General features: G+C 39.6%; 1 protein-coding gene across 5 annotated transcripts; it reads right to left on the bottom strand.

The window, feature by feature from the left end:
* Positions 1-1,864: 1,864 nt before the first annotated feature.
* Positions 1,865-20,907, bottom strand: MYBL1 (MYB proto-oncogene like 1). 5 transcript variants are annotated; one of them, XM_081917540.1, is made up of 17 exons: positions 20,607-20,711; positions 19,012-19,175; positions 16,804-16,909; positions 16,644-16,715; positions 16,342-16,434; positions 15,140-15,360; positions 13,659-13,842; positions 12,215-12,289; positions 10,897-10,995; positions 9,518-9,751; positions 8,752-9,105; positions 7,872-8,017; positions 7,552-7,666; positions 6,899-7,015; positions 6,311-6,415; positions 5,443-5,619; positions 1,865-4,391 (listed from the first exon to the last, which is right to left on the bottom strand). In XM_081917540.1, exons 2-17 carry the CDS (start codon positions 19,071-19,073, stop codon positions 4,263-4,265), a joined length of 2,289 nt encoding a protein of 762 aa, XP_081773666.1. In that variant the 5' UTR covers positions 19,074-19,175; positions 20,607-20,711; the 3' UTR covers positions 1,865-4,262. The 5 variants fall into 5 exon arrangements, with proteins under 5 accessions (XP_081773666.1, XP_081773668.1, XP_081773667.1 ...); XM_081917542.1 differs by having other exon boundaries at positions 7,552-7,660; XM_081917541.1 differs by having other exon boundaries at positions 19,012-19,178; positions 20,607-20,709.
* Between the last annotated feature and the right edge of the window lie 1,263 nt (positions 20,908-22,170).

The following is a 22,170-nucleotide window of genomic DNA, read 5'->3' as shown; positions in this document are numbered from 1 at the left end:
CTTCAAAGATATTCATCTTATAATTAGAGTCAAAACTTTAGAAACGTAAATATTAACAGATGCTGTCATTTTCCAACATGCATGTTTGGCTGCTGCAGGTATACAGTATTCTACTTATATATTTATTTTTTTTAAAAAAATGCAAATGCACCTAAGACTGCAAAAGTATCAAAATATATCTAACATGGCAAAGGTTCCAAACCTTTTATTTATTTCTTTTTGCTAAAAGCAACACGAAAGCAATTAAATGAAAGATTCAACCAATACCAGCTCCAGTTTGTACTACTTACCAGAGACCTATGTTAAACCTTGGTACTGGAGGCTTTGGTACCATTTAAAAAGAAAAATACAAATAATTTGCATACCTCCTGCAAAGCAGCAAATCTTTTAAGCATAATAGATGAAGACATGGAGTCAGCCCAAAGAGCTGCAGGCAGTGTTTGTGTGTACACTGCAGAACTTTGTTCCCCACACACCAGTCCCCTGCTATGCCTTGTTCTCCCAAGAACTACTCCAGAAAGTCAGGGACTCTCCAGAGAATCTTCCAACATAGCACAAGAAACCAAAGCTAGAATTGGAAAATCCAGGCAGCACTGGTGCACACACTCTTTGGATCTTGGCATAATGGTTGTAATCCAGAGAGCACATTTTAAATACAGCTAAGCGCTTGTGTATAGCCAGAAGGACAAGAGGCTAGCAACACACATGCTACTTAAAACAGCCATCATGACTGTAGCTTGCCACATGGCCTTGAGGTGGGTGGGCTGTGATTAAAAAGACGGCAAAAGTCAAAAGCCAAGGTAGGAATGGTTCTCTGAATTACAGTCTTACTATGCTAATCACATCCACTTAACTCCTTTGTGCTTCAGGTGGGGAATCTTCTAAAGAAACATACGGAAGAGAGAACACACCAAAACCAACAATGCCAAAGGGAATCCCAAACTGGCTTCTCACATTTTGAAGAGGAAGAATAATCCTCTTATCAACAGAGCTGATCAGAAAAAACGCTAACAGTTTTAAAACTGGATAAAAACCTTGAGTGCCCATTAAAGGCAGCGAGGTGAATATTCCTATATATAAATATCCATTTAAAATAATAAATAAATAACTATGATACGGGGCCTTAAGCTGTATTTAAGTATGCTAACGTCAGAGATTGCTTTACATACCACACACACACAATATTAAAATAAGGAAAATCATTTTTAGAGTTCTTGGTGTTATGTGGTAAGAGGTTTCTTTCTGGTAATTGTGTTTCTCCATGCACAGCAACAGTTGATATCAGTTTAGCTTGAGAACATGCCATCATTCTATTTGTCATTTTACATACAGTGCATATGATGCTCGCTCTTTCCATCTCTCATAGCAGCAAGCAGATTCTGCTAGTATCTATAGCAGCACACCCAGGAGTGGAGAGGAAGAGTGTCAGATTTATAAATAGATAACACCTACAGTACACAATTCTATTTTCCTGTCAGTATTAAGGTTGACAGCACACCATTATGTTTCGCAAGAAACTAACTAAAAAAACAACAGCTACAACAAGCAAAACTAAGACATTCCTTCAAATCAGACATAAATAAGTGCAAATGTCTAAAGCAGGTAAACTGAAGCAACTGCTGTAACCTTTGAAGATTAGAAGCATGTACAAATATTAAGGGAAAAAATGAATTTTCATTTTAAACAGTTTTATAACAGGGTTGTTGAGGCATCCAAGAGCAGGCATAAATGGTTTTAGAAAGAGTTCCCAGCCTAAGCGCAAGTAACCATAGATCATCCTTAGTCATGTGCATGCCCACACACAGGGTAGGTGGGGAAAACTGAGGGTGACTTGAGCTGTACAGAAATAGCGCCAACAGCACTTCTCCCAAGCACAATTGCAGAAACCACTGCAACTAACCAATCTACAGCCCAGTTCACACCAACATCTCTCCACACAAAATGTGGCCAAGGAAAGCCCATGGCTGCTTGTGTCAAGAAAAATAACTATATGAGCCAACTCTTATTTCTTTCAGAGGTGTAATGTAATGCATTGGTGTTGATTCCTAAATAGGGCTACAAGGTGAGACATAGCATGTCCTCTTGTTCTGTCCCTACACAAATGTATCCCTTTAATAACCAGGGTCCTGGAATATTTGTAGTATAACTAAGCTGAACTTTAAAACTACTATATTAGACCAACATGATTTAAAAGGGAATAGTGCAATCTCAAATAGATGAAATGCAAATTCATGTATTTCACAGCATGCAATCTCGCTGCTATTCCATGCACCAAGGTTAAAATTCGCTCTTTCTCATTTTTGCTGGAGCTATTTACCAGGAAAACAACATCCGCTTCTAGACAACCTGCATACATATATATATCTGCACACTGAGGCTGCAATCCTTTGTATCGTTTCTGCCCACATAGACCCACTTCTGGGGCTGGCATTCGCAGAGCAACCCAGATACTTCACGCATCCTGCCATAGCAGCTGATCCTCCACCACCATCCTTCAGAGAGGATGCTCATTCTCCCTTTTGCCACTTTCACAGTGTTTACAAAGCTCAGGGGGGGAAACAGAAAAGAGGAAGTCTCTTTCACACAGAGATGTGTTTATAGCTTGCACTGTGCTTCTTCTGAGAAACACCACAGGCCACTTTGTTTTATTCCTGCTTTGATTTGATTAGGAATAGTAGGATATCTTCAGAGACACCCCTTAGCCAAGCTCAGGTACCACCACCATTCCAATTTATCTCCTCAGGTAAATTGGTGGAGACCGAGAGCAAGTCAGAGCAACTGCTGTAAAAGGCCAGCCCAACTGAGCTTCCTCTCCCATTTTCCATTTGCTAACTTCTGCAAGGTGCAATGTTTCATGACACAGTCAATTCTGATACTTCATACGATATTGGGGCCTTGCTCTCCTTCCCTTCCCTGGGCCATTTGTAGGCTCAACAGTCCCCACCAGAAGCAAGATGCTCTCATCCCTGTCAAAAGGCACAACCTGCAACTGAGAATATGAGCATCATATTTTAAGAGACTGATTCTTCACTGTCACAAGCTGCTCACATCCTCTGACCTAAAGAAAGCTCTTCTATCAATCTACCGATGTTAGAGCTTTGTAGGAGTAATCCCACTGCAGCTTCCTAAAAGAAACAAAATTCACATTTATTTCTTCTTCTTAATGCCCCTGACTGATAATATACTGGAAAGTTCTTAAGTGTCCTACCAAAATTAAGGCAGTGATTAGAGTCCCAAATACTTCACAGGCTAGAAGGAGAATGGGGTTCAACTGGCAGGTTAGCTTTAGACTCATATTCAAGAAAAGACTGAGGATTTGGTCAGGACTGCTGCTTCTATGGGGAAAGGATAATAAGGGGGTGTAGTTCATCTCAAAAACTAGCAGAATGGACTGTGTATAAAAACACTGCATAAGGCTGAGGTTACAACAATGGAAAGGAGGAGCAAGGGCTAATAGTGCTTAAAGGTGTTGTCTCTGAGAAGTGAGTGTTATGATACTACTCCTCTCCTCTCTGCAAGCAAGAGCAAGTTTGTCTTGGCTTCCTCCTGAGTTTGTGTTGTTTTGCAAAGCAGCAGGAATATGCGAGCACTTAGTGAGATTGCAGCCTTAAGCTTTAAAATGAAAATAAATTAAAAAACAAACCCCCTTCCAAATTTACAAAAGCCTTCCTGCTCCCACATGCTGTACAATACATTCAACAATGGTCTCAGTTTGAGATTTCTGAATACTGATGCTTTATCCTAATAAAAATTAAATTCTTCCCTTTGTCTACTCTTATTAGAAGTACCATTCTCAAATAAATACATTTAACACTGTAGTTAATTTTATGCAGCATACCTAGTTCTAGTAGTGCAACTTTCTATTCTTCCTTTAGTCTTTCTTTTGTGTTTATAAAAATTGCTACATAAGCAAATGCGTTTAAGCAAAAGCATTCTCAAGGAGTTGTGTAATGTTTTTCTTTTACAGATCACCAAGTACCTGTAAACCTACTCTACATTAAAAGCTTCTTAAGAACAGAGAAATGTATAAAGAATTTAAAAAACGGCTTAAAAAAATATTCCTTTCACCATTTTCTTTAGAGTGGTCTTTTAAAAGACCAATTAAACTTGCTTTTAAAAAAGGTTTAAAAAGAGACTTAAGTTCTCCCTTATAATGCAGTTTCAACTCAAAAAAGTATCCATACATACATTACTGGGGAAAAAATCTCAGTATAAAGTCTGTAGTATAAAGGAAAAAGGTAGATTGATACATTTAGCCACCATCATAAGATCAGAGCCCTTGAAGTGCTGCCAGTAGCTGTATAGGTGCTCAGGTATCTTCTTGCTTGCTCAGTCATAATAAGCTGATCTTCGGTCTTCCCATAAACAACAGCTTCCCATTCACAATTGGCCTGCAACACATGGTCCAGGTAACAGTTACTGTCAAGTCACATCAAACTTTTTTTTTAATAAGTGAAATATGGAATCCAATTGTGGCTGCCTCACAGGAAAAGTAACTTCTCCCGGCATGACAGAATTTCAGCTTCCTCTTCTCTCTCCTGCAGCCCCACCCCCAAAAATTTGCTCCGTAGAGTTGGGGGACCCTCTGGAGCAGATATAGGGAGAGTATGGGGCACAAAGAAGGGAAAGTCCATTTTATGACAATGTCCTCACAACCAAACCTTAAAATAAAATGTATAATAAAGCAATAAGAATTCAACATTTCTCATGGCCCTAAGACATGCTCCTATTCTCAGCCTCAGCCCCCTCATTTGGAATGTGGAAATAATCACACCAGCAGACTTTGCAGTTCAATATAAACACATTACTCCAGAACAGAACAATAAGATCTGTTCGATGGCACCAAGCTTTTTTGAAAAGTTTCTTTTTTACAAAATGGCACAAGCCTTTGTAGGAGCAACTCACTTCAGATGCTGAGCAGTTCCATGAAATAGGTTGTCACCTATGAAAGCTTATGCTATTTTAAAATAAAAAGTTTTTAAATTGTCAGCCGCAAGGTGTCATTGAACAGATTCCTCTACTATTAAAAAAAATAACAACAAAGGTTTCATACTATATAAACAAACATTACTGAAAAAGTCTGTGAACCACTTTGCACACTTGGCGCTCCAGCCAGGTGGAGGTACAACTGCCATCTCCAGTAGACTCTTATAAAGGGAGGTCTTGAACACCAGCATCCATCTCCATTCTTTGTAATTTACTTATGTACCAGAAGGGGAGGGCTGGATGTGAATATGGAAGGCACAGAGAGGCCTCTCATTCAGAAGCTCTCGCTACAGGGGTGGGAGGAAATCAGAGCTCCACTGAACCCATAGGAAACCTCTGTATGCAGATGCTGTGCCCAGTACACTGACTTTGCCCTTGAAATGAATGATAAGTGATTATGATGATTAGTTTTAAAGACAGATGCATTGAATTAAGACAGATGCATTGAATACAGACCTGGAAGGTTTTTTCTGTTTTGACATTTTTTGAAGTGCAAGTATTCTGCTTTTTCTTCATTGCTACATTCAGTTTTGTTGAACTGGAATCCTGTTTCTCTGGAGTTCTACTGCCTCTATTGTCATGTATTTCCAATAATGGAATCATCAGGAGGGACGTAGTATATATATTTTCTGACTAGATTTACAAAAAAAAGTTTAAATCAAATAACTTAACTGAAGAATAAAAAACTGACATACAGGCAACTCCACATTTACATTCAAAGGCATCACCTGAGTTCAGTGCAAACATAAACATCCTGTGAACAGGAAATACGCAGACTCTGTGACTCACAAGCCTGCTCCCTTTTAAGGTGGAACGGAAATATCCTAACAAATACGTGCATTTGTGGTCACATACATATCAGACGTTCCTAAAATGGTCACTGTCTGTAATACGAACAATAATGCCCAGCAGGTTCAACCCTATCAACTAGTGTTTAGCAACTTTATAAAAGTGGCATACTTTGAAACAACCAGAATTTGGTGATATGACTTCAATAGGCTGTATCATCTTAATTCCAATAATTCTAGCTTGAAATATTTTATGGATCCAGATAAATGTGTTCTTGTATCACTAACACAAAGATCTTTCTAGCATAAAAGCTGCCTATAAATAATATTAAAAATGTTCCATTACAAAATGAGACAAGACTGCTGTTTTTCTTGCCATTTAAAATCTAAATTTGGTAGTAATATTTTTAAAGCCAGTGTCATGCTTGGTTGTGCTACTTGTCAACAGAGAAGATTTCAAGTAACTATGACTTACAGAAACAAATTAGTATACATTCTACCTTAAATATGTGCATATTTTAATTCATGCTGCTCACCTGTACATCTGGAACACTGTCTTCTGTGAAAAACTGGGCACCAAGCTCTTCTTTTTCCCAAGGATCCAAAACTAATGACTTCCTGACTTTCTTCACAGAAGGATTCTAGGAGCAACATTTTAAAGAAAGAAAGGCAACTACAATCGTTTCCATAATCCTTGCAATGTATAAATTGTTATACAGCTCCACATTTCACAGAAATCACTAAGCAGTTTACAATATCATACTAGTATCACAAGTAGATTAAAAAGTGAAAAATTCCACATTTTATAAAAGCACAGAAATAAAACATTAGTATTAAATCAAAATAAAAATAATGACTAATAGCAATTCCAAATTACAGAAATACAATAGACAGCTAGCCAAATATACAAGTATGTATTTACAGGTAGTAACAGCACTCTCACTTCTGCTATCTCCCCAACCTAAGCTTGCAACATAAAGTCGGGCAAAATTACACACTTCTCTGCTCCCATGCTGGAGCACTCCCAATCATTTCTCCCTCAAGAATACCCATAAAAATCAACAAGTGGGTGGTGACCTCACCCTCTTTGTAAAGGAGCTTTGAAAAAGGGTAATGCAATTTACCTCTAGTTTGCAGCCCTTGTAGAAAGAATCCTCTTCTTCCTTGAAGAAGATATCTGTTCCAGTTTCCTCCTTTAAAACTTCTCTGATATCTTCTTCCAGATAGGCAAGGGGCTGTGACTAATCAAACAGGTAAAATACATCAAGCAGAAGGCAAGTCGGGAGATGATTTCTCCTAAATATCATAGCACTAGGTACACTACTTAAAAAAAAACATTTAATTCCAATGCACAAGTAATTCAACTGTAGTATTATTTAATTTATGGAATATCCAGAAGCAATCCAGCACAACACTATGGAAAGAGATGAGGACATTAACAACCAATCAAACCACGCTTCTCTATATATCTATATACTAGTACAAAGGATTACCATTAAACTTTCAAAGGAAGAAAAAACTGGTTTGAAGCAAAGTAACATTGCCTATCAGAGCATAGTCTTAGATTTAAAAAGAAGTCCCACTCTAATAATGATAATGGGATTTCTTACCCACCCTCCATTAGAGGAGTTACAGCAATTTAAAACTTAATATTTAAAACAGTTTAAAATCAATTACATAAAAAAATGGGTCCTGAGCTGTGTATGTGTGTATGTGTATCCAAGGCAATGTGAACCAAAAGTTACGTAAAAGGAATATGAACCAAAATTCTACATACCACAATTTTCAGAGGACCATATTTTTTTTCCTGAGCAGCTAAAGCATTCTTAAATGGAGTAGGCGTCCTTGGTGTTGTACCTAGCAGCGATCTTCTAATAGTAGGTGTCCTAAAACTTTCCAAAACCCAAAGTTATTTATGCAGTGTGTTACTATTTAGATAGTCAAAATCAGTCATTTTAAGTAAAGGATTCTTGGAGAGTGAATCCACTCCCCCACTTTCCTTTGATGGTATTTGCAAAGTAATTCTTCAGCACATCTAGGTTTTGTTTTGTTTTTAATTCATATCTAAAAGCCATTTAAAATCAATCATATACTTACCCTGCATTTTCTTTTTGATCTTTGGGTGTTACTTCTTTATTATGTAAAGGTGTGGTAATAAGAACCTTCTGGCCACAAATTGGAGTTGATGTAAAGGCAGGATTTTCAATGTTAAACTGCTCATTTCCAGAACAGGTGTTGAAGAACTGCACATAAAACAAGAACACAAATTGTTCCATATAAATTGAGCAGTTTTGCTTTTATTACTCTGCCCCATACACACAATTATGAGCTGTCCAACTTGTAGCAAGACAAATTCTCATCCAGCATCATGATATTATGAAGATTTCATAAGAATGATTCGCTACCCTTAGGTCAGAGAAGAACAATGGGCTGTACCCAGGTATGTTTTACACAGTGTAGAACTATCACTGGATACAAGCCAATCAGTTAATATCAACAACATCATTAAATAACTAAATAAATTTCTATACCACCCTTCATCCAAGGATCACATTGCTGTCTTTGCAACTAATGAAAACTACCTTTCATTCTACTTTGAGCTTTTGCTGAACTTTTGGAGTAATCATTCTAATATTTTCAGTGATTTTCTGTAAAATTGTTGGCTTAAAGCTGTGTTGGATTTATGCCATTCAGATAACACTGGAAACAATACTAATTTGTATGGAAGAGCTGCAAGCCATTTATAGAGCCAATCTCAATTCCTGCCATGACACAATCCAAGATAGGTCTGAGTCACTTAAAGTTAAAAAGCGCAGAACCAATGTACTGAGCAGGGAAGAGCTGCATACTTAACTACACAATTGTTACAAGTGAATGAATAGTGTAACATCATCTTTTATTGATTTATAGGATTTAGTAGACAACCCTGCCTAACCTATTCAATAAAAGCAAGTTTAATTACATTAATTTTATTTACCTGGGAGGGAGAAAAGGGTAGTGTTTTCACTGGTGTTTGTTTTAGTGCAAAATTGGAACCACTGCTACATGAACCATCGTTCTGTTCATTGACTGATGGTGACAGTCCAGTTCTAGTTTTCTTCTTCTTGCGCAAAATAGTTGGAGGAGTACTGAACTTGGCTGTAGTTGGAGATGCTGACTCTTCGTCGTCACTTGATTTTTTGCCATCTAGTACAACACTTACATTAAACTGGCACTCCATGGCCCCATCATTGTGCTGAATCCGCATTAGTTTTACTGGAGCTTGACTGACAGGGGACGTAGCCGCATCAGAGAGGTCAAAGCTGGTGACGTCACTCCATGCTACAGGATCCTACAAGGGGGAGAAAGAAACATTGTGCATGTGTTTATTGGAATAAACAGAATTATTTATCTCAACAGAATTGGATTGGTGGGATCAGTTGCTTAACTGTGCACCATCATTCTAGCACAAAACGACTAAATTTAACTCTAGTCCTTAAGTGCATGTCTTTTTAGTTTGAATTCAGTCTCCTAATTTTCTATCATCTTATTCCAGAATGTTAATTCCTAATTCTGCATTGTTTTTCTTTACAAAAACCAATAAAGCAGCTAATAGTGAAACACTATTATTATGTAGCACTTGCAATACATAGAACAAATGATATATTTTGTGCTAATGTTAATATTGTTTGTTTGTTTCCCTTTTGCACATTATGAAAAATAACTGTTTATTAAAGGCTGGAAATAGAATGATTCAGACTTACAGACTCAATGAGTTCTAGTGTCTCTGCAAATTCTGGAATGGTCTGTAGAGATGACAAAACTGCATTTGCCTCCACAGCCAAATATTTGGTAGGAGAGTTCTGCTGAGCTGTTGCAGTCTGGGTTTCATCCAGATTATAGAAGTCATTTGTTTGTTCCCCAAGGCCATTTAGGGCATTTGTCATACTATCTTCCATGATGAAGCCTCCAGACCAGTTAGAAAAATTTCCAGCTTGCTAAGAATACAAAAGGTGTTGCTTTTTATTGATATTAAACATGAAATATGACTAACATAAATTACTTTTAGGCAACCTAGGTCCCACCTGCACTATCCACTTAAAGCAGTATCACCTCAATTTAAACAGTCATTGCATCACCCAAAGAATCATGGGAGCTGTAGTTTGTTTGTTTTTTAGTGTTGGGAGAGTGGTTGGGAGACCCCAATTCCCCTCTCAGAACTACTATTCCCAGAGTTCCGTGGTAAGAAGTTCTGATAATTACTGTATTTTTCGCCCCATAGGACGTACCGCCACATAGGATGCACCTAGGTTTTTTTGGGGGGTGGAATAAAGAAAAAAAATATATTTCCCCCCCAGGCGTGGGGCTGGCGCAGGGGAAGCCCAAGCTTCCTCCGACCCCAGCCCCCAGAACAGGCTGCTGCCTGTAAGCCTTGCTGACATCTGCCCAAAGCACGGGGCTGGCTCCACAGCTCGCCCCATGCTTTGGGCTGCAGGCTGCCGCCCCAAGCCTTGCGAGCCCGGCGGGACCTCCTGCTGGGCGTGCAAGGCTTGCGGATAGCTTCCTGAAGCCTGGAGAGTGAGAGGGGTCGGTGCGCAACGACGCCTCTCGCTGTCCAGGCTTCAGCGAAAGCCTGCATTCGCCCCATAGGACGCACACACATTTCCCCTTCATTTTTGGAGGGGAAAAAGTGCGTCCTATAGGGCGAAAAATATGGTAAACAACACTGATTGGCATTTAGGCTATAGTTCAAGCATGCTGGGATTCTAAGGGAAACACATTCCATATGCAAAGAAAGAGCCAATGGCAGAAATAGCACAGAAGGTACTGTTGTGCATGAAGCTCCCTTCCTGCAACATTTCCTTTGCCCTCCATAATTTAGCAATGAAAGGTATGCAAAGCACCAAGACTTTCTTCTAAAAACTCTAAGATAGTTGTCCTAAGAAGCACATTATGTCATTCAAGCTGTCTCAACTGCCCCTCCCTCAAGGATTCCTGTATAAGCAAAGGAGAATGGGGAAGCAGAATACACATATGAAACAAATCAGAATCATAAAGTTCTTTCATTAATTTGTTTAAAATATGCACAGTAAAAGATCATTAGCCATCATGACATCATGATATTTATAGAAAAAGTTCTTACAGATGAGACTCTCTTTCTCCTGATTTCATTCTCAGCCGACATAAGTAACAGCTCAAGTTCCTTAATTTTTTTCTCTTTGTCAGGATCATCATCAAATGGCTGATACATTGAAGAAAAAAGCAACACCAAAAGACAAAGTGTTATGTTTAGGGCACATTACTGAGAATGGCAACATATTTGCTGTTATAATTTTCAATTAAACTTTGATAAGTTCTCATTTAAAACATGGATTGCCTGTGCTCGCTTCGGCAGCAGGTTCGTGAAGCATTCCATATATATATATATATATATATATATATATATGCTTTCGTAGATTTTCACGGGTACAGGAATGCAGGTTTTGGTGTCCTCGGGTGTCTTCCCGTGTAAAAGTTGGGGTGTCTAGGCGACGTTTCGACGAGGTCTCACTCGTCATCTTCAGGCTGGTGCAAGAAGCCGAAAGCACCAGCCTGAAGATGACGAGTGAGACCTCGTCGAAACGTCGCCTAGACACCCCAACTTTTACACGGGAAGACACCCGAGGACACCAAAACCTGCATATATATATATATATATATATATATATATATATATATATATATATATATAAATGGATTGCCAACACAGAGCCCACAGGTTCACATGCACCCAGAGGCCTTCCTTGGTGCCCATAAGTTCCACCCCCAGTGTCCCTCCTGACTGCTTTTCAAGATTAGTTGCAACATAGGAGAAATTCTGAAGGGTCACAGGCTCACAGCTGCAGATCATTATTCCACCACCCCATGCCAAAAGAACTCCTCACAGTACAAGTAGTCTTCAGAGAAGCCCTCTGTTGGCTACAGTAAGAGGTTTTTGAAGCTTAATTACAATGGAGGAGAGGTGATTGTGGGTTGCAGCTAGGGAGGAAAGGATTGTTGTTTTCCTGCCCGGCTGCAACTCTCCAAAGTTGCAAGACCTCAGCGCAGAAGCACTCTCCCCTCCAGCGGTTTCCAGCAACTGGTATTCAGAATAGTTTATTTTAAACTGCAGTATTATTTAATACGATGTGCTAGCCAGGCCACTGTAGGCCACACAATCTCTATCTCCCCCCCCCCCAAAGAAAAGGGGGAACATCTTATAACCTTTGAAACTAATCTTATAGACACATTTTTCGCCTGCACAGAATTCCTCTCAAAATGCTCTCGTAGAAGTCACATTATATACAAGCCATTATTCATTTTAATGGAACTGCTGCTCAACACAATCCTGGTGATAAAGTCCTTAAACTAAAACATTCGCATGCTATCTGCCAAATATTTTCATAAAAGCTTAAAAATTCATCATTATAGATAGAACTTACCTGAATGAAATTTGAAGAAGTTGTGACGTGGTCAATGCAGTTGCCTTCTGTTGAAACATACTGATATCCTGGGATCTAACAAATCAGAACTATTCTTTATATACTGATTTTATACACTTTATACACATTTTTCAATTTCAGCAATTTTATAAAATTTGACACATACTTCTTTTCAAAAACTGATCAATTTGAGACAAATGAGGAACTCTCAGGTTATTAAAGAAAATTTATCCACCGTATCACTTTCATTACAATATCCATTTATCACACTTTTATCACAGTATCACTTGGAGACAAGAGCTCATTTTCCAAGTTAAAAAAAGGCTTATTGAGGCGGTAAACATTGGATTTTTAAATTAAAATTTTGAAGATATTTCCTCAACAACATTTTTTTTAACAGCAATAGTTTCTTTGTGATATAAGTTTTAACAGAGTGTGCAACCTTGGTAGGGTTGGCAAGATGCAATGCACATGCTCTTAGGTGGAACTGAGTATCCTGACACATCTCAGTCTAAATTAGCTGCCTACTAGCTTTCAATGTTTCACTGTTGATATTTAAAGCCCTAAACAACTTGGGACCAGGATACATACTGTAGCAGACAGCCTCCCTTGGCACAAACCAAGCCCATCTTTTTTGTAAACCGCCTTAATTTTTTTTCTACAATCAAGCAGTATATTAATTTTATGAAATAAATATATTTCTAAGTTTTCACAAGGAGAAGTGGGCCTTCTCAGCAACAGCACACACCTCAGGAATATCCTCCTTTGGGCCATTCATGAGGCAAAGACAGTAATAACTTTTAAATACCTCTTAAGAACTAACATTTACTCAAATTTCCTGGACTCCAACTAACTCCCCAACCTCTGTTTTGTACCCTGCCCAATTTGTAATGCATAGTTTGTTATTCTTCATCTATTTTTGGAAACATTACTCAGTGTCATTTATTATGATGGTTCTTACACAAACCACTTCAATTTTTATTTTATCCATCAGTATTCATCCATCACTATGCATTTTTAATAAATAAATGAAACAGAAAACGTCTATACCAGAAAAAGAGGGAATTTCAGTTGATTAGCTTGTCATGCCAGCTTCATCTAGGGAAATCCCTTGCTTTACATAACTATGAAAGGTACAGGAGCATTGCCTTATTTTTCACCTGGCTAGCCATAGCGCTCAGCCAAATTTCTAAAGTCCTTTGCAGAAGACTAATCTCTTCAAAGACCAAGAATGAAGAGAGAGCAGAAGAGGAGGTGTAGAGGGGGATGTGAAAAGAGAAAGGGCTGCTGGGAGAAATAAAAACAGCATCCCCATCTCCAACACCACTGGAGAGAATGTAGCCCTTGATAGAAAAAAAGTACTCATCCATTTTAGTATATGCTTCCCCCCCGCCCTTCTTAAATAAAAAATGTAGACACACACAAAAGGTTCTGAAAAACTTACATGTGCCTGCACTGGTATGTAGAACTGATTTGGGGTATGAAGATGGTCTGTAGATGCACAAGTTTTGTGTGGCAGTTTTGACGAACAAGGTCGCTCAGTCTTGATTCCATCTTGTAAATATCCTTCTTGTTCTACTTTTCTTCGCATAGTGGAGTTCCAATGATTTTTGATAGAATTGTCAGTCCTAAATAAATCATGGGACAGATCAGGCCAAAGTCAAGCAATATAAAGTCTCATGTATTCAATGGATGAGAGTTAATCACCTGCTTAACTCTTATTGAAATGAATTAAAACATAAATAATATTTAACTTTGGCTGCATTGTGCCCAAAATGTAGAAATTATGTAGTTACATATTGCATTGACCTGAGAGCTTAGCTACATCAAGATAGAAACAATGAGAGAAATAATGTCTTGAGAAGGAAAGTTACCTTTCAATACTTCTCTAAATTAAAAAGGGGAATTTCAAATATTTCTAAAACAGTACAGTATTTATTTTTCATAATAATAGAAAGGTACGGGAGATCTAAGAGGATTCTTCCTAACAGAAACTTGCACAAGTAGAATTTAAAAATGTTTCTCTTCCTCCTTTGGATTCCACCCAAGTATTAGTTTCTTTGTTATTGGAATCATAGCCGTCTGGAGGAAGGAATCTGTATTACTTTAACTGCTCCAAATATAACATTAACAACTATTTGATTCAGATTTTAAAATAATTCAAAATGCAAGATAAATTGCAGAGCAGAAAAGAGGAAAGGTATGCTATATGATAAGCAGGACATTTGTAATTACTTAATCAACAAATCCTGCAAAATCCACTGCGAGATAATCCAGTTCTTGGATATTTCTTCCTAGTTCACCCTTTAGAAATAAACTTTTACACTATCAATTCCTTCTATGCTGATTCTGGGGAGCACTTACACAGCTTAGCTCTGTAACATTCTTGGCATGGCAGGGGTTGATGGGAGAGGGGAAATAGATGTTGCAATATCAAGCAACATCATGGGTACTTGAAGAAACTAAAGGAGTTCAGTAGATTGCTGCCTGGTTACTTGAGCCAGAAGGCCACAGGGCATCTAATATACCAAACTCCCTTATTTCCTTTTCTAAGCCTCAGTGGTTACTGGTTGACGTAATCATGTGGTTACTGGTTGACGTAATCATGCAAGGAAGGACCCCGCTCCTCCAAACACACACACACCAGCCCAATGAGCCTAGCTGGGAGAACTACTAGGTGCTGCTCTACAAGTTTAAGAGAAATCTATGGAGATCAGTTGGGGACACTGGATGTGTGGCAGGATTGGCCAGGCAGAGGGACTTTTATTGCTATGGCGCAGCCTATTGCACAAAAACATTGAGTTAAGACATGGCATAGAGAAGGGTGGAGCTTCTTTGAACATGTTAAACTGGGAGTGGGGGGAGGCCAGTGCCAATTATTTTGGCATAGGTTTCAGAAACCTAGAAATAACAGTGCAATTTTACCTTCCAGGAAGCAACTTTGCAATTTCAGCCCATCGATTTCCCAAGCGTTTGTGAGCTTCATAGATGATCCTATCCTCCTCCTCAGTCCATGAAGATTTCTTTACCTCAGGATTAAGGTGATTATGCCATCGTTCTCGACATTGCTTTCCTATTCTTCCTTTTAAGTGCTTTGCAATCAAAGACCAGCGCTTTGGACCATATTTCTGAACAAGCTCAATAACCTTGAACACAAATTCAACAGCAACAGTATGCAACTGATTACTATATAAGAAAACAATAGCCATATTCATGATAAAGAATTAGAGAATCTCAATTACATTTATTTATGCTACAGTGGTGCCCCGCAAGATGAACGCCTCACAAGACGGAAAACCCGCTAGACAAAAGGGTTTTCCGTTTTGGAGGCGCTTCGCAAAACGAATTTCCCTATGGGGTTGCTTTGCAAGATGAAAAAATCTTGGGTCCCTCCGCGGGTTTTTTTCGCTTTTTTTGCCCTTTTCCTAAGCCGCTAAGCCGCTTAACAGCTGATCGCTAGAAGCCGCTAGACAGCTGTAGCGCTAATCCGCTAAGCTGTCAATGGGCTTGCTTCGCAAGACGAAAAAACCGCTAGATGAAGAGAATCGCGGAACAGATTCTTTTCGTCTAGCGAGGCACCACTGTATTTGTACTTGAAAAAAATAGTAATACTGAAGTAGTACAAGATTGTGTCAAGCAAAATGATAAACAGTTATATTTCAAAAGTTCCAAAAGACAGAGTGACATTGACTTTTTAAATAAAAACCAATGAGAAAGAAAATGCATTTTGGAAAACAATCTGAAATATATCACTCTTCCTTTCCACATACTGTGTGGCCAAGTACAGGGTGAAATGAGAAAGCTTTTAACATGTAAGAAAAACAAACCAATTGTTACATGTTAACACATCATAGTTAAATACATGACAGTGTTGTGAAAAACTGATAGCATTATCCTATGGGAAATGAAATCAATTTGGGAAAATATTCAAGCGATTTAATTTATATTTTGGTTTTCATCCAAGTAAACTCTTAAGAGCACAACAATGGGATTGTGAACCCCATCCTACAATTGAGTTGGCCAAAGGGTAAAAGCAGTAAGGTAAAAGCAGGGTAGTGCACTCTTGGGCAGTCCTACTGTGCTTTCAGAAACATAATTAATAATCAAGAAAAATATAGATCACTTACCCTCTGATCCTCTTCCTTAGTCCAGGGGCCTTTAATAAGTTCTGGATTCAGGACTTTTTGCCAACGGTGCTGGCACTGAAAATCGGAACGATTCTGCAGAAGAATGAAGGGGAAAAAATCACTGTATAATTCCAACTGAAGACTCCATAAGGCTCCACTATACATCTGGAGCTTCCATTAGGAGCATTGTTGTTGACTTCAGTGTGGGAGACATCTTGGCACATGCAATGGAGATGCATGTGTGGCTTTTGAACTCTTGTATGTAAAATAAGAAAAATCTCATTGAAATAATTTCTACTTACTTGTAGATGACTAGCAATAAATGTCCAGTCACTTGTACCATGCTGTTCTACTAGCTTCTTCAGCTTTTCATCCTGTTAATACAGTTTTTAAAAACTTATAAATAGACACATGACATTAGATCTAAACATAAAGAAAAGCCATTACCTGGTTAAGGCTCACCTCATCACGAGTCCATTTTACTCTGTTACATATCTTCTTCGTTCCTTTTTGTTGTGGTACTTCATAGTCATGATCTGCATAGTGAAGGTCATCATCATCTTCCTCACTGCAAAGTGCAAGCTAATATTAAGTTAACATTGACAGTGAAACCAGGCTTACACAACAGCTCGAAAAATCTTTTTTAAAATATAACAAATCATCAACCGAAGGCCCAATTCCAATTGTGGAACAGTAGCATGAGGGAAGGACAGTTTTCCTTCATCGTTTTCCCATTGACACCCCCTGCACTGCTTTCAGTTAAAAAAAAGATGTAGGGCATCTAAGCAAAAGATTCAAATATTCCATTTAGGCAGGATCCAATACGGTCCTGAGATTAATGTCCTGGGTTTCTCATCTTAGTATCATTTGTTTTATATAAGGTCTGTCTTGCTGAAGAAGGGTGACTGCAAAAGAACTTGTTAGATTTTTATTGGAAAATCACAAACATAACTAAACAAGTGTCCAGATTGCATTAAAGGTGGCCCTGTCTATAGGGAAACACACCATGCATTTTTCTATGTTAAATTTATTTCTATACAAGAATATTGTGCAGCAAATAGCATTAAGCTGGGAACTCATGATGAAATAAAAGAAATAGGAAGAAGATTGTCATCACCCTTGTACCTCCTTGATGTCTGTGCGCCATCTACTGGACAAAAAAACTAATTTCAAAACTATTGGGTGTTTACATCAAAAAAATTATTTGTCCATATTTGTATCACTCTTCCTTCCAAAAAGAGGATATAACAATTAAAGAACAGGAAAAAACCCACTGGCTTCTCACATCCATCCCCTTTACAATATCTATTTGTGACACAATATTAATATATGTAAATGCCCTTTTTTGACAAACATGTTTCAGCAGCTGTTTCCCTTCAGCCTTTCTAATATATGTGCAGAAATAAATATTTTCAAATTTCCAATACATGTGAGGTGTAAGGTTACCAAAGAGCTATGCTTTTTAAATTACAGACAACAAGCGTACTACAGGTACATGATAGTCCCTGGATAGCTGGCTGGTTTGGTGGCACTGGATACTTTAAAGCCAGTCTAGACAGATATATGTGCACACATGCATGTGTACAGGATTGAGGTAAAAGCAGACACTGAGGAACAGAGAGAAGGGGGCTTACAACTATATTGGGATAATAAAAAGCAACACTATCTCTGAAGCATACTCTTTCCACATTTCCTCTGCCTTCATCTAACTTAGGCTTTGAGTGTTTATGCTTAACCCATGATGTGATTATCAATGTCAGCATAACTCTCAATCACCAAAGGGTTTCCTTTTCTACATTGCTGGATGCCTTCCTTGGTGTGACACTTGTTAGAGAATCCACACAAGAGGAAGTGAATCAACTGTTCCTAAATAGTATTGAAGAAATCCTATTCTTCCTAAAGATGTTTCCCTGTAAGGAATGCACTGATTTCCCCAGTGTAGAAAACAGTAACACTACTTTGAGGAAGCTGGTACTAGTGCCATGATGCAAAGTCACAAACCACTGTATAAATTCAAGTGAGACAAATAAGTTATCCCATGTAAACTTTTTAGGAACAGTGTTCCCATGTACTGTAACACACACACACACACAGTATGCATACATTCCTCATACACAACAGTCTTCTTTTTCTGAGGCCCTTATGAGATATGCTTAGTTTCCTATGTGTATATGATGAGCATGTACATGAGATGCCCACATCAACTGACTTCTCTCAAGATGTCATTCTTCAGGGAACTTAGCTCAGCTAGTATTTCTTTCTTTACTATAGAAAGCAGTCACACTATTTTAAATTCTCTTTCTTCATTGAGAGAATGAGTAATTCAAAGTAGTCCCTAGAAATGTGGCTATTATTTGAATTCACAGTATTTCCAAGTTAAACACAGAATATGATTTGCAAACAAGTTCTAACCAGTGGGTTGTATTCAACGGAGCGCTAAACAAAATGTTCCATCAACACAAAATAATTTTTCCTTGCACGACACAATGTTCTCCCCCTCTCCGCCCCATGTGCCCTCTCAAATATGTTTGCTGGTGGTGGTGTTCCTCCAGAGCAGATTTGGGGGTAGTGTGGAGTGCACATAGGGAGAGGAAAAGGGGTGAAATCTCACTACAAAAGCACAACTATTTAGTTGAATGCTACCCCATGGTTTCAACATTAAAAACAAACCTTAGAAAGAACATTACTGCTCTGCTTTGTAAAGGGGTATGGCAGGGTTGAGCCTTGCACATACAGTAATCAATCTTATGTTATATATATTGAAAGCTAGGAGACGATTCAGATGTTTAGGATAGCAGTTGGGCAGTTCTTAATGCTTCATTTGTCTTGTTTTTCTGCTAAAAAAATAAAAGTTTTGACAAAACAAAGAACAAGAAATACTGCTTAACACTACATTTGAACCAGGCCATGATACCCCATTTTAAGCCATGTTCACATTCAAAAAGTCATCCACATCAGACTTAGTCTGTCCATTTTTACTTGGACATAAGTCCCACTGACTTAGAGTTGCAAATAAAACTAATAAACATAGAATTAAAATTGAGCCCACAAGTGTGTGCATGTGAACACATGAGAGAAAAGTAGCAGACTGCCAATTCAAACTAAACTTTAAAAAAATCCAGTTTCAATCATTTTTAATATTCTAGTGGAAGTAAAAAGGCAGTTTTATGAATGTCAAAGCCATTAGCACACTACCCAAACTGCATTTGTTAGACCCACTGTTAACTTTAATCTGATAGATAAGTAATTCCACAATAGTTCTTCATCTAACCTGGATACCTAGTTTGATACTGTACATAAACTATCTACACCAGAATGAAATTCTTACACATTCTTGTTTTGAGATCTGTATGTTAATTCTATGATCACACAGGGTGTAAATTTCGGAGTGATTTGTTCTAGAAATATGAAAAAAAAGTTTGTACGAGAATAAAACACACTGTACATGTCTTTATATGCAGGCAACACTCTCTCTTGTCAAGTCCTTAAGGTCAACATGGACATTGCTTTCCTTCCTGTTGCAGTCCCCCCGCAACAACAATAATTAGCTTTCTACCTTGCCTTCCCAAGGAAAAAAACTCAGTGCCATGTCTGATTTAGTAACAGCTGTACAATCTACTATTCTCATACAGAGGAAGGATAAAAAAAAAGAAAAAAACCACTGTATCGACACTACAGTAAATAAGCGACAGAGGGAATTACCAGGATAAGAGGACATGAATTACCAATATGAAAGGCTCTTTTGTCATTGTTATGTGACTCGATGCCAAAACACAAAAACAAAGAAAATAGGGTGGAGCCCAGAGGGCAGTATAAATTTCCAAAGGGGAAGAAATCCGAGTGTTGGAATAGTGCTGTAGCTGGGGGCAGGGTGGAGAACCAAGTGAAAAGATTACTACTGGATACCCGAGAATCAAGTGAAAAGATTACCACTGAATACACAAGATTCTGTGTCCCCCTGTGCTCTGTGAAAAATATTAATGATGTCGGGAGACGGGGACCTTAATTGGCATTGGCAAGATGCACTCAGGTCGAGGCGCTGGGGCGCAAGAGTGAATGGACCAAAGGATCCGATGGTCTGGGCACGTGGAAACGGCAGCGAGGATCTCCTGAGGCGAGGGGATCTGTGGAGACGGCCGCAGGGCTGTCAGGAGCCCCCTGTTCCAGCGGATAGGCAGGGCTCAGGTTCCCCAAAGCACAGCAGGCAGGGCGCTGGAGATGCCTCGGGGAGGGGGCGATCGGGGGGGTTTGCGGGGGCCACTCACCTGCGCGGCCTCTTCGCCATCCTTGGCGCGCACCATAAGGAAGGCGAGAAGAAGGGAGCGCGGCTGTCACCACCGGCCAAGGCGCGCAGCCCCCAGAGGGCGGGGAGGGGGGCGCGGCTGCCTTTCAGCCCCGGCCGCGCCTCGCCCCCCGCATGGGGGACATGGCCTTACGCCCAGCGAAAGGGATGGCAAGCCGGGCTCCAAGTCCCCCGCCTGGGGCCTCGCTCGGCTGTCACGGCTCGGAGCTCCTCCGGCGGGGCTGCTTTGCCCCAGACGCCGCCGCCGCCGCCGCCGCCACCCTCGCTGGCTCCTTTTTCTCCTCTTTTTTGTCCCTGCCGCCGAATCTCGCGCCCAGCCTCTTTCCAGAGCCGCCGTTTGAATCTGCGCACGCGGACTGCTACGCCATTGGCTGCTCCAGAAAGCACGCGACCAAGCAGGGGGGCTGGTGCGAGGGAGGAGGGGGAACGGCCAGTAAGGAGAGAAAGGTGGCGGGATATGGAAAGGAGCCGGAGGAGGGGCCAAGGGCGGGCTAAGGCGCAAGGCATGCTGGGGGAGGGAGTCCTTTCGCCTTCAAGGGCTTGTGTGGGGACAAAACAACCGAAACGAAAACGGCCCGTTTTTAAGGGCAGCAGCCAAAGGCAACTCAGGAACGGGCAAAATACCCTCTGCGATATGTACGGAGTCAGCCTGTTGGGCCGCTTTCCTTTTCCCACACGTTAAAAGTAGCGAGAATCCGTATACAAGACTGGGCACTCGTGAATTCACCTTTCTCGGGAGAGAAAAATCTATATTAATTAACGATAATACAATTGCCTTTAAAAAAAAACACACGGCATTAAGAAAAGGAATGAATAGCAACACTGCGAAGAGATTTTATACCTGTCAGAGAAGCAAAAAAAGAAAAAGCAAGGTCTCCTTCGAGCCGGAATCGAACCAGCGACCTAAGGATCTCCGTGTGGAGCAGCGCCTCTACAGTCCTCCGCTCTACCAGCTGAGCTATCGAAGGGACGTTGAGTTCGCTGCCTCTGTTTTCTGTATACAAAGTCTCAGTACAACTCCTGGAGGGAAAAACTGCACTGGCTAACGCATTTCCAACTCTTCATTGGCATTTATCACTATGTTTATATATTATTAACAGCCGCGTATGTAACCAATTTAAAATTAAGAGGGGGGGTTTTAGGCTGGTTCTGACGGCAATAGATATAACCATGCAACTGCCAATAGTTCTATAATTTCTCTAAAAAGTCATTTCAGTAGTTGACAATAAATGTGAATTCAGGTTACAGATAGGTAGCCGTGTTGGTCTGCCATAGTGTATCTGAAGAAGTGTGCATGCACACGAAAGCTCATACCAAGAACTAACTTAGTTGGTCTTTAAGGTGCTACTGGAAGGATTTTTTTTTTTGTGAATTCAGGGGCAGCCTTAGGGGAAGGTCCACCTGAGCTCAGCCGATGCGTTTTTTGATGTACTCTCTGCTGTAGTGAGAAGCAAAAAGCAAGCGCCTGTAACATCCACTCCCGCCCCCCAATGTTCTATTAGTTTTGGGGGTAGTTAACTACAAAA

This window comes from Podarcis melisellensis, assembly GCF_964234715.1.
Source record: "Podarcis melisellensis genome assembly, chromosome: 7".
In the NCBI taxonomy this organism is placed as follows: domain Eukaryota; kingdom Metazoa; phylum Chordata; class Lepidosauria; order Squamata; family Lacertidae; genus Podarcis; species Podarcis melisellensis.
The sequence above is the reverse complement of the archived record's forward strand: the minus strand, read 5'-3'. Positions and strand labels throughout refer to the sequence as shown.

Coding starts and splice junctions, on each gene's coding strand:
- MYBL1 (XM_081917540.1), bottom strand. CDS start 19,073: ATGTGCAAGGCTCAACCCTGCCATACCCCTTTACAAAGCAGAGCAGTA. Junction 16,435..16,643: donor TTATTGCTAGTCATCTACAA/GTAAGTAGAAAT, acceptor ATTCTTCTGCAG/AATCGTTCCGATTTTCAGTG. Junction 13,843..15,139: donor GCAAAGTTGCTTCCTGGAAG/GTAAAATTGCAC, acceptor TGATTTATTTAG/GACTGACAATTCTATCAAAA.